The sequence below is a fragment of the Zootoca vivipara genome, chromosome 2 (genome assembly GCF_965207765.1).
Source record: "Zootoca vivipara chromosome 2, rZooViv2.hap1.1, whole genome shotgun sequence".
In the NCBI taxonomy this organism is placed as follows: domain Eukaryota; kingdom Metazoa; phylum Chordata; class Lepidosauria; order Squamata; family Lacertidae; genus Zootoca; species Zootoca vivipara.
In genome coordinates this window covers 45,903,122-45,916,202 of record NC_142584.1, presented here as the reverse complement: position 1 = coordinate 45,916,202, position 13,081 = coordinate 45,903,122, and the positions used below count along the sequence as shown (strand labels likewise).

Sequence of the window (13,081 nt, the reverse complement as noted above, 5' to 3'; positions counted from 1 at the left end):
ATTAATGAGGGTTGCGAACGGACCTCTAGGAAATGAGTGTGTGTGTGTGTTGGGGGGCGGGCTTAAGCCCACTGGGAGCGGCTGATTGGAGGGCGGCGAGTTGCTGGGGTAAATAGGATGTATCCATTCTTTGATTGACAGGGGAAGGCTTTAAATACTCAGCGTGTTGGGACGATCGCCATTCTTGCTATTGATTTAATCTCCCACCCACCCACCCTCTTTTTCTTGCAGGTTTAGAGTGACCTTGCTATGGTGCCGCCTGTATTCGGGGGCCGGTAGGAATTTTTTCCATTTGGCTGATTGGCTGTTGCCATCTGGTTTTTCGCCTACTGCTTAGCAATAGTCACAACTTGTTAGGGTTGGCGGGTTAGGCTTTGGTTGATGAGTTTGGGAGGGGCATGGCATGGAGGTGCATGCCCCTCAGTGCTGCTCTATAGAAGTATTCCGTTAAAGGAATCCTGGGGCTCCGGGGCTCTAGTCCTTACACCCCCGCAATGGGGCGGGGCTGGGGCCGGTACAGAGCACGAGCCTTGGGGAGCATTTCTGGTGGGGGAGATTGCCTGGTCGCAGCTATCTCCTCTACCAAGGTAGTGTTTACTTGACTTTCCTATTGTAGGAAGTCAGAGCTGGTCCTGTCCCATCGTGGGGCAGAAGATTAACCAAAGCCTAAGGCCAACACTCAAAATTAATTTGTAATTTTAAATAAAGTTGTGGCCAAAATTATGCCAAAAACAAAACCTAAAATGATGTGTCTGTCTGAGTTTTTTTGGAGGGGAATTTCTGGGAGGTCTTGGATCGCAACCACACTGTATATATAGTGAAGGGAGAGGGCAGCATGCCAAAATAATCTGGGTTGGGGGGCGAGCAGCAATGTTACTTCTCTCCTAGCTGATCCCCCCTCTGTTCTGATTATAGCTTTCATGTCTTGCTCAGTCCTCCAGTCAGGAGGCACAACAGCATCCTTTTCAGAGGTTGCTTTGCCTTGCAGGCCTGTCGGACTAGACTATAATCTACCAGTGGGAGCCAGAATTGCTTTGACAGTCATTTCCTAGAGGGAAAAGCCACCTGAGCCTAAGCTCAGCATAGCATCCAGGACACGGCAGAAGCTCTGCTGTACAGCCATGTTGCAGCATAGCCAGCTCAAGCATTTCCCTTAGCAACCAGTATTAATTAATGTTTGTCAGCCTCAAAGCCAGACATTTAACACTACAGTATAGGGCAGGCATCCCCAAACTTCGTCCCTCTAGATGTTTTGGACTACAATTCCCATCATCCCTGACCACTGGTCCTGTTAGCTAGGGATCATGGGAGTTGTAGGCCAAAACATCTGGAGGGCCGCAGTTTGGGGGTGCCTGGTATAGGGTTAGGCCAGGCATCCCCAAACTGTGGCCTTCCAGATGTTTTGGCCTACAACTCCCATGATCCCTAGCTATAAGAGGACCAGTGGTCGGGGAAGATGGGAATTGTAGTCCAAAACATCTGGAGGGCCGAAGTCTGGGGATGCCTGGGTTAGGCCATTAAAAGTGCTAATCACTTAGATTGTTAGAATCAGGCCTGTGCAGAGTGGGGGCAGCCAGATATACTTGCCCCCCAAACCTCAGAGGGATATAAGCAAGCCAGGGAGGCCTCATCCATCGGCCGATGGACTTACACTGTCATATCAAGAACAAGACTCCCACCCCATGCTTCCTATTCCTACTGATATTGATAGTGAAAATAATAATAATAATAATAATAATAATAATTTTTTATTATTTATACCCCGCCCATCTGTCTGGGTTTCCCCAGCCACTCTGGGCAGCTTCTAACAGAATATTAAAATAAACAGGGCTGCCTTCATATGTCTTCTAAAAGTCTGGTAATTGTTTTTCTCTTTGACATCTGATGAGAGGGCGTTCCACAGGGCGGGTGCCATTACCGAGAAGGCCCTCTGCCTGGTTCCCTGTAACTTGGCTTCTTGCAGCGAGGGAACCACCAGAAGGCCCTCGGCACTGGACCTCAGTGTCCGGACAGAATGATGGGGTGGGAACTCTTACTGTTGTGAGACAGTTCAGCATGATCAGAAGTGCCTCACTTTCCCCTTTTGGCATCCTAGCTTGCCCCTCTTTGAACCTGGAAGCTCACTGGCAAGTGGTCAAAAAAACAAAATAAGGAACCCAGACACTCATCCACCTTTGGTAACTGTCAAAAGTGGAAGCTGAGGCAATTCTGGACAATAGGGAAGGGCAATACACAAGGGGGAAATATTTGAAGTACACCCTGTGGGATTTCCAAAGCTGCCTTATCACATTTTGAAGCAAGCCAAGTAATACACATTACCATCTAAAAATGGTCCCTCCGTAAGAAAATTAAATCTAGAGTCGAAAATTACCTAAGTGCACCACTGAGTAAATCCTACACAGGAAGAAGCAGTCAAGGTATGCTGTTTGAATCACAGGACCCAGGAGAAAAAGACAAGACAAGACAAGACAAGACAAGACAAGACAAGACAAGACAAGACAAGACCCATAATGCTGCCTATGGGGTGTCACTTAACTCTCCCTGGAATAACTATCTTTTGAAGAAAATGCTTTTTAAGGATCTCGGGTCAATGTTTGTAGCTCAAGAGAGACCTCTTCTGGTAAGAAATATGCTAAACACATTGAGTAACTTTTTCATATCTGTGCTAATCTCATCTGTGACATAAACCTACAGTACGTCTGGGGCTGCTGTCTGCCTTTGTTCAAATTAACTCTGCCATCTCATTTTTTTTTCCCCAGTACTGGCTTTCAATCCAGCAGTTTTGTGGTTCATTTCTGAGCACACAACCTTCACATGTTAATGATGCATTTATGAAATCCAAAAGTTGCATTTTCTCAAGCTTTATAACCCCTGAAAGAATGCCATCCCTTGAGAATGAATAAGAAAAAAATCTTTGAATTAAAAAGGAACTGAGCAAAATCACTTTTTTTTTTGTTTTGTTTCAAGATAATAAGGGAAACCTACTTTTGCTGCTGCATGGAACTACAACCACAGGTGCTACTTGGTTGAAGAGGGAAGGATAAGGAAGGAGGTCACTCTCCTGCTTCTCACCTGCCTTTCAAACAGATGGAGAACATGGCCTCTTCCATGGAGGTTGTTTGTTTGTTTGTTTGTTTGTTTGTTTGTTTGTCACTATTATACTACTGAACCCAGAGTGGGTTACAACACAAAACTTTTTAATTAAAAAAACCCCTAGATGGTTAAAATTATACAAGGCTACTATAGGAAAAGCTAAGAGCAAATTAAATATTGGGTTGGTTCAGACATATAACTAAGCCATGGTTTGTTTAGCTAAATATAGTTTGTCCGAACCTAGCCTAGCAGATTAACCATTGTTTCTTTTCTGGGAACAATGATGAGAAGCCATGGTTTCTTGCCAGCATACCAGCCATAGCTTGCTTTGGTGTAATTCCTGAACCCAACAACCTTGCTTAACCATGTTTTGTTTGGCAACCCTATCCTAGACTTTTGCTAAGCTACAGAGGCATCGGACAATATCATTTGGAAAGCAAACCAAGCTTTGGAAAAACAGACAGTGTGAGAAGACTCATTAACGTAACAAACATGTGTAGTTGCAGTCAAACTAGAGAATCAACTGCAGCTTCTCAGCCTCTTAGTCACATTGAATATTTCATGCTGCATGGGCACATGAGCACCAGAAGGCCTCTCTCTGTTTCATAGTTTATATATCGTATTTTTAAAAATCATGTTCATTTGAGTTCACATGTTGGTATCTCTTTCCACAAGCATAGTTGTTTGTATACTGCCACATTACAAAAAAAAAACCTACAAAGCCTGTTTTATGGCTACAACTTCGGATAAAACATTTCTGGTTATCATTTAACCAAAACCACTAGCAGAATTAAGGCTGTTTTTATTTATTAAGAAGTGTTGTTCTGCTTATGTTAGTTCTGATGGCTTTACCACAAAACCTGCACAAAAAACCCACAAGCAGGTGAAAAGAGGCAAGTTAAACAAGTTTCACCTAATAATTCATATCACTGTATTCATAATACAGACATCACAGTTTCAGTGTAAGGAGGGAAGTCACATCTGGGTAACAGTAAAATCTCATTAATTCACCAAAAATGCACTCAGGGAACAAATATGCTTCTAAATAAGCAAGCGTGATGGCTGCATGTTTCAAGACAACAGTAATAAAAGCATTGTCTCAGGAATTTTTTCCTTTCCAATGAGCTCATAACTCAATGTGATGATGCAAGATACAAACCAAAAATTATTTCTCACCTTCACAGTCTTCCAGTATATGGACTACATCACCAATATGCAGAGATAGATGTGGCACTCTTGCCGCTCTGAAATTGGATATTGCTGTGAAAATACAATCAATCAATAAATCAAACTTTATTACGGTTAAAGACTAGACAAGAGAAATAGTATCAACAACATGTACTACATCAGCACCAAGGGGCGGACGCAGTAGACAAAATTAAAAATTCCCTATATACTTATTTACACTAAAAAATAACACTCATTCAGCTAAAACTGTGAAAATACAGAATAAGCTGTTATGGATTCAATCAAATTAACATTTTAAACACAACAGCTGTGTTTTAGACAAGATGCTAAACCACAATTTGGTGCTATGGGAGCAAGCCTTGGATTTGCTTGCTTGCTACCCACTCCCATTTCATCCTTTGGTGCAGTGACAAGAAATTTGGAAGCTTGCTTCATCCGAACAAAGAACTGTGGTTAGTGTAAAGTACGCTTTAAAAAGACAAAGCAGGATCACCAACTCCAGTTTGAAATTGCCTTGCTTTCCTAAACCATAGTTAAGACTAGGTACAGTGTGTCTGACTTTGGACATACGGTAATAAAGTAATGACTGTTGAAAGCGAAAGCCAAATCTTCTGATTTCTTCAAAACAGCCACATCAGAAAGGAAGGCCCAACCTTTGAGGCTCATGCATGTAACACCAAACTATAGCTTAGGGTTGACGTATTTCAAAAAGTAAGACCCAAGACAACCCAAAAGTTGTTGTTTTTTTAGTAAAAGCTACAAGAATGTCCTGGAAAATCAGGACGTATGACAGCCCTGCTAAATCTTAGCACTGCATATGAGCCAACTCAATATGGGAACCTTTATAAAGGTTATGTCAACATGATTATTTTAACTAGAAACACAGCAATAAATATTAAATAAACTGAATATGAAGGTTCAGTTCTCTGCCTCACTTGCAAAAGACATCTCCATAAAATGTGCTCACACTTTTGCATCATGTGCAACCTGTATCCTCTTTTGTGAGTGGGTGCAGGGCCAAAAAGTATCACTGAAAGAAGGGAGCAGGCTCATATGCCATAAAAACAACGGCTTCAAATGGTGCCTGAACATTTTGCTTCAAAACTTTCCTTCTAAAGGAGCTTTCATATTTGTTAAAAGATGGAGTCATAGAATCTGGGCCTGCTTCTGTCTGTGGGCCTGGTACAGTAGTATCCCTTGTAAACCCCTCTCAGATGCCCTGTTTGAGACCAATAAACTAAAACCTGCACAAAGAGATTTGATATGATTTGGTTGTGTATTAATTGGAAATTCACACCTGAAATATCAATCATAAGAAATACAGTATATGCAGATAGCAAGCAGAAGTGATACGTCTCCAAAATAAAGCAACTAAAGGGTGTGGCAACCTTTATAGACTGTTTTTTTTAACCACACACTAAAAGAGACCTGCACCCGAGGAGGAGGGATCAAAGAGCTACCATTTTAATTTGTTTAGTGTTTTATTTCTCAAAACTGCTTTTATTTCTCAAAACATTTTATTTTGAAAACTCCAGAGTCGTAAACAAAGGGTAATGAAATACTTCATAAACAATTATAAAACAATTATAGGGATAAAACCATATAAACTCCAAATAATACAGCATCCATAGTTATTTGCAGCCTGCCTCAAAGACAGTATTAACCTTGCACTGGTGAGCTGATGTGGTTTCTGCTTGTAAAACAGCACTTCTGGATACAAGCCGGTGTACTGTCAAGTATGCTTGTCTAAGCCAAAGCATAATACCATTTGTAAAGCAAATCTGCAATTTTTATTAAATCAACTTGGAAGGTAGGAGTGAGAATTAGACTTGTTCCAAAGTGAAAATTGGACTTTCAATCTTAAAGAAATTGGCTTGGGCTGAATAGCCTTAAAGCATCAATTTACTGAAGTCCTGAACACACACTTAACAGCTTCAAATTGTTCTGAGTTCTCCTCTTGTCCCCCTAATTCACTGCCATTCAGAAATCAATCTTGGCATTCTTTCCAGTGCTTTTGGCCAAAATACAGAAAAAGCCACAGAAGGCTGTTTCACGTTATAGCAGCAACAAAACAAAACAAAAACTATATCTCAGCAACAATTAAAAACAAAACTTGAGTGCATTTTGTTCTCACATTTTTCCGCCCCTTTAAGCACTCTAAACATACCCTGTGACCCAGATTCAGATATCCAGAGTATTTGATGTAATTTAGTTCTAATCACGGTACCAGCTCAATGCAGTTTCTATAACCATGGTTTGTTAAGCTGTTCTTGTGATACATTGTATTCCATTCTTAAGTTAAAACAGTGACCCTTCCACAAAATGGTCAGTTTCACGGATAAAAACCTAAAAGTGTTTAATATTTAAGTACTTTAGCTTTTACATCACTTCGCCTTCCATTTTTGTTCCGTTCTCCCTCACCATTCCATCTCCAACTTGGAGCTGGCTCCAGCTTTGGCAAGGTTTTCTTTCTCCCTCTCTTTCAAAAACACTTTAAAACTACTTCTGACTTCAGGGTATAACCTTTTGACCACCTATAAAAGTATACAGGTACTTGCACACTGCTAGTCCATACCCTCCAACATGTTGCCACGGAAAACCAGGATGCGCCCCTTTTAGGGCCATGTTTCCATGTGAAAGCAGAGCCCCCAAAACCCGATCTCCAATTTAATCGGGACAGTTGAGGGGTATGCTAGACTATGCAGACAATGTATTTCCATGATCCAATATTTGGGTAGCAATCTTGTCACACTGTACTTTTTTATTTAAAAAAAAGCTATACCTTTCTTGTTAGCTGTCCTGGAATTGAATGAGAGGGTATAAGAAACAAAACAACAACAATAATAAATACCAACAACTAAACTATTTCCTATGGATTTTGGCATTTAAAAGAATCTTTCAAAAACCAGATTTTTTGGGGGGGGGGCAGAGTGCATATTCGGTACTTTAAGCCATCATTACTCGTCGTGCTCATTTAAAGAAACTAAAACTCAAAGTTCAGAGCATTGTTGTGTTAACATTATATTGCATTGCTTGCCGCTGGTACCTTTTTCTTTTCTTTTTTACAAAGGGTTAGTATGGTGACATCAACCAACTGACAAAGGAAGTGGTTTTGCAAGCTTGATGTTTTCTGAGTAAGTGGAAACTTACAGTTTAATGTCTTCTGAAAGTATAAAGGTCCTGTTTCTTTTCTTTTCCTTTTTAAAAAGGGAAAGGGGGAATAAAGCAGGAACATGCATGTTTTGTCGGAGCCAAGATATACAGGGCACTATAAACAAATTCCTCAATCCCAAAGATTGGTCCCATTAAAACTCAAATTGGTTAACAATTCCCAGCTGGATGTCTATTGTACTGAAAAGCAACAGGTCCTGTGGCACCTGAAGGTCAAATAAATCCATTGTGGTGTAAGCTTCTGCAGACCAGTGCCACTTGTCAAATACTTAGAAGTGTCATCCTGAATTTTCAGAGGTGTGTGTGTGTATGTCTGCCAGCTGAAACCAACTCTTTTCCGGGCCATGAAAGCTCATGGTACGCTGCATTTGCTGATCTTTAAGATGCCACAGCCGATTTTACTCTTGGTTAGCACGACATGTTGTGGCTATGTGTGGCCCACTTCCCTGAGCAGTGAGAACGGCTTGGGTTTGATTTTATTTGGAAGGAGGGATCACTGGATGCGGTGGTTGTAATAGAGTTTACTTACAAATTCGTAGAATTCAAAGAAAGGTAGGTTGAGCAGAGGTGGTCATGGACAGCTTAAACAGCAACCCTACTGCCCTACATCAGATCTGTAGCAAGGAACACCTGCCCACTCACCCAGTGCTGCTAGCCTGCCTTAGTCTCCTACTCACAACTGCAATTTCTGTTGTTTTCACAGAGAAACCTAGTTTATGGGAGCTATGGGAGAAGGTATGCCCATGGCCCTTTCTCTGACCATTTTAGAGTAGTCCTGCACCACAAAGCAATCTCCCAACCATTAGCCCCTATTGAGGGCTGTTAAAACTACCTTTGTCAAGTTCAACATTTTGGAAAGTCTTGTTCACAGAAATCTGATAGTAAGCCCATAACATTATCTTCCTGCTCCTTATGCAAAGGTCCCTACCTAGATGTTGGGACTTTGCTGTGCTAGGGTACATTTCTAAACCTTACCACATGGTTTTGTACAAGTTAAGTAAGGTTTAAGAAGTATTTCTATTGCAGCTTGTGGAGATAGCCTATCAAAACTCTATTTGTAGACAAAATAATGAGGGTGGGGTCCTCCAAATTTCTCCAGGGGTGGTGAGATATTATCCAAGTTTCTCTTGCAGATAATAGGGTTCAACACTGTCACATTGAGTATAGCACTTTTTCTTTTTCTGCCTCTCCAAGTGACAACAGCCACAACTGTATTAGCAACTTGATCACTATTTTTCATGTGTCCGACGCGGCTTCCACGGCTTCCGGTTGGCTGCAGGAGCTTCCTGCAGCCAATCAGAAGCCACGCCTTGGTTTCCAAACGTTTTGGAAGTCAAACAGATTTCCGGAATGGATCCTGTTCAACTTCCAAGGTACCACTGTAGTGTGAGAAGAAACGTGCTGCACACTTCCTATTTATTTTTAATTCATTTATAAAATAATATCTATACCAACATTTTATGAAAGCAGGGTGGTGTACAAAAAAAAACCGCCAGTAAAAACAATATAGATAATAATTAAAGTGACTGGCTAGTAAAAATAAATAAAAAAGAAACAGCTAGAAAGGTCTTTGGGCGATGCTTGAAAGTCAAAAGTGAGGGTGCCTGCCAAATCTCTTTTGGAAGAATGCTCCATTAACATATGTGGTGAAAATGTGAAAAAAGTTAGGTTAAAAAAAAAAGATTTAAAAAACCCAAATCATTGCCATTATAAGCAGAACCATCAATATTCCTTACAGCTAAATGCTGAAGTGTATATTTTAAAATGCAATTCAGCCTGACCATTTAGATCCTGTATGGACTGTAACAGCAGCAAGAATTATAATTGGTGCTTGTTGACATTTACCCCTATTCACTACAGAAATTGTGTGGTTTAGCAAATCTTGGCATCTGGTCTTAATGGTGAAACTAGCACTATTTGTGGGTCTACTCTAGGTCTAAAGGAAGACCAAGGGGAAAAACATATGCTATGCAAGTGGAATTCCAGGTCTTCAGGGGGCTCAGTGGGGAGAAGAGTGAGGTGAAGTCCCCATTGTGTAGGTAAGACTCAGACATAACTGGATTTTCCATGAAAAAAATAAAATTTATTGTGACTGTTGGCTCTATTCATTTCTCTTGAGCACTATCAATTAAATTATGTGCATTAACACATTAAAGGCTCCCCTTTGTTTTGCTGCAATTGTAAAACCTTAAGATGACTAGGATTCCTCTTCCATAGTTAGTGCAGGATTGCATGTGCATTATATGCTCTTTAGAGGTATGAATTATGTACTAGCAGAATTATAAAATATATTCAGTACATATACAGACAAGGGTAGAGGCTATGTATTTTGTATGTGGTAGTATTTTGCCAGAGTAATTCAAGCACTGGGCCCAATAATCTTTTCAGAAGGCAGCAAGAGACTTCTGACCATTCACAAGAGAGAAGTCAGTATCTTGGTTCTTTAGTTTTGCAAAAGGAGCTAACTACCAAGCCTAGTATGAGTTTTGAATAATTTTGCAATGTTACTATATCATTGCACTGAAATTCAATCGTATTTCGCTTCTGGCATTTCTTCCAGAAATCCAAATACTTTCATACAACATCAAGCAAATCAGAATGTGTAGATTGCTCTGTCATCATCACAGCTGACTTAGACAAGTCAGACAATCAACCCAGCTAGGTTTGTATTGTCTACAGATTGGCAGTGGCTCTCCAGGGATTCAAACAGGAATCTTCTCCAGCCTACCCAGAAGATTGAACCTGGGACCTTTTGCATGACACTGAGCTACGGCCTTTCCTGAGTTTCAAAATGGGGTTGAATGTTTAAGCTTTGTCCGTGTTCACTCATTTAATGATTTCTCTCAAGAAAGTCTCCTAACCCAGCACAGTTCATGGTAATTAGTTGGTAGTTTGCTGTGGGTTATAATTACTTTACCACTGGAAAATGAATGAACAATCTCAACAAACAAGATTTTAAAAGCAGTGGACTAAACAATCTACACAACACATAAGTACAAGTTTAGTTATTTAGCACATTTATTTCCTGCCTTTTGTTCATCACATATGATGGGATTTTCAAGCACTGACAAGGGATTTTCAAGCACTGACAAGACCCAGCTAGGTGACTGCATGATGCGCCCAAAGATCACACCTGGAACCAGTAAAACAAAAGTCTCAGGACCACAGTACACAGTTTGTTTCTGGAAATGTGCTTGCTCCCTTTCCATTTCCTGTTTATAACAGAGACAATAAGAGGACAACTTGCATAACTGAGTCAATGCCTCAGAAGAACACGAATGTCTAAGATTCCAGTTTGGTTATCACAAGACAAAGGGTTTTGGTTTTTTTTTCAAATTTAGTTAGTTCCACAGAACTTTCCATGAGAATCGGGAAATAGTACTAAGCAAAGATTCCTTGGAAGCAAGTATCAATGAAACCTTATGATGTGTGTGTTCAGCATAGACCCATCAGACAAGGCACAAAACAGCTATTTTGTTGTTTAAATGTTTGGGGTTTTTTGCTGACCAAATTGATTTATCTTTGTGCATTGCGACACTTCTCCCCACATCCTGCAGAGGAGGAAAACCCCAGAGAGGAGCTTGCATGATACATACCCACTCCAATCTTCTTATCGGTTTTTTGCCAAGGAGCCATAGCCAACAAGTCCGGCAGGCTAGGGTAGCTGTGATTCAGGAGAACAGCTGTTTGGTACCGGATAAAATACCAGCAATGTTCAAGGATGGAGTCAAGTGAATCGCAATGCAAGTTTGTCTACTGCTGCAGTTGCAGCAGGGAGCTTTGCTCTTCTCACAGCCCCTCAGCTTCCTTCCTCTTTTTCTGTGCACTGTCCTCAACGAGGCTCTTACGCTAAATGAAAGTGATGCTTCTACGTGGAGGAGGGGCAACAGCGGGCGCCTTGCTGACAGGGCAATGGCAGCAACACAAGCAAATAGGAACGTAAGGGGACTATGGTTACTACCACCACTACATGCTAAGCAAATCACACAGCTTCTAGACACCACATGTTCCTCCCAAGGTGGCAAGATCAGTTCATGAGGTGCTGCTTCATGTTCCATCCTTTTTAATGGTGACATGTATTACAGCACCTTTTAAGGAGCAACACCCTACCTACCCCCGTCACCCCCAGCTGAAAAACGGGTACATATTTCATATATTGTTGGCCTGCTTTTAAACAAGATTCTGTTTAGTTGTCCTTCTGTTTTTAAACAGCTTGTGAGCTTTGTACTAGCTTTATTTTGCATATCACATGGTTAACTCTACAGTACAAGACATGAAAATTTTAAGGGAAAGGTTATATGTACAAGCGATTCCTTACTTCTCCCGTTGTGATGCTTTCCCAAATGTTCATTCTTCAGCCATAAAAGACAAAAGTATGCTTTCCCCCATGCCTGGCAGGATTTGTATTTTTCTGTTTTATACTGAGGAACATGGAGAACCTGAGAAAAGCCTCTTCCAAGGGAAAGGGTATTGTTAGGGAAAGGCCGTGCAGCAGTTTTGCTGTGTTATTCCATTAGCCTGATCAGGTCGGAAATGTGGAGGCAGAACAATGGAGGAACATTGAGACGCCACTGAGAAAAGGATAAAATGGGGGCTGCAGCCATGGTAAAACCAGGTTCCTATCAAAGGGAGTGGGAACTACAGGATCTGAACAACAGAATGCTTTAGCTGTATTCAGTATTAAAGATACAGCATCCCCAACAAACAGTAATATCTGTGCTTAAGAGCCTGGTGTTGTTACACAGCAGTCCATTTCACCCATGCTGCAGGACAGACTACTTCTCTTCAGTTCAAGCTGTGCTGCCAGTCTTCCTTCTACCCTGCCCACAATGAGCCATTCTGTGCTCACCGAGCAAACTTTTATCTGATTTGACCATTTTGGTCACCACCCCTCTCTTATTTTGGAGGTTTTCATGGTGTGGATACACTTGCTGTCTTAAATTATTTCAACACTGGAGTAGATGGGCAGCTGCCTTCTGTTTGTCAGGACACCTTAAAGTACGGTAACGTTTTGGTGTGAACCAGAAAGTGACTTGTTGAAACAATGAGAATGTTCTGTTTCTTCTAGTCATTCTGTCACCCTCCCACACAGTTGCCGAATTTCTTCTTTTTGTCATTCTCTGAACATTCTGGGCAACTAAGCTACTGCACAGCTGTTTTCTCCTCCTGCCCTTTAGAGTTTTCCCCTAAATATTCTTTGGTTTTTTGGTAACTCCCTTCTTCATGTGTTGCCTGGTATGGCTACATAGATCCTAGGAGTGAAATTCAATATAGCCTTGGGTCTCTTCTTCCATCACCACAAGGATTTCTCCTTGCACAGTAAAGGTCTCCACCTCCTGCCACAACAAGCAGAAATCTTTTTGCTTACAGGATACAGTAGCGGTATATTCAAATTAGTATTACTTAGTATTAATTAGGAAGACCGAAATTTGTATCAGTGTATATAGCTCACTCTGAAAAGTGCATCCACAGTAAGACTATGAATCAAGCATGCGGTTCAATCTGAGATATACAATACAGTATTTTAAAAACTGAGCTTTGGCTGGAGCTTGGTTTTAGTATGACAGAACCATTGACTGACAGAAGAATCAGAAGGATGGGTTGCAATTCACCTTTCCTTAAAAACAAA

General features: G+C 41.0%; 1 protein-coding gene across 2 annotated transcripts in view; it reads right to left on the bottom strand.

The window, feature by feature from the left end:
• The window catches only part of DOCK2 (dedicator of cytokinesis 2), a 255,397-nt gene extending 244,119 nt beyond the window's left edge, over positions 1-11,278 (bottom strand). For both annotated transcript variants that reach the window (XM_060271721.2, XM_088661767.1), the window contains exons 1-2: positions 11,049-11,278; positions 4,270-4,353 (exon numbers count right to left, since the gene is read on the bottom strand). In XM_060271721.2, coding sequence (XP_060127704.1) covers positions 4,270-4,353; positions 11,049-11,088 — 124 coding nt within the window. In that variant the 5' untranslated portion in view covers positions 11,089-11,278. The remainder of the gene's footprint in view (positions 1-4,269; positions 4,354-11,048) is intronic.
• Positions 11,279-13,081: the final 1,803 nt, after the last annotated feature.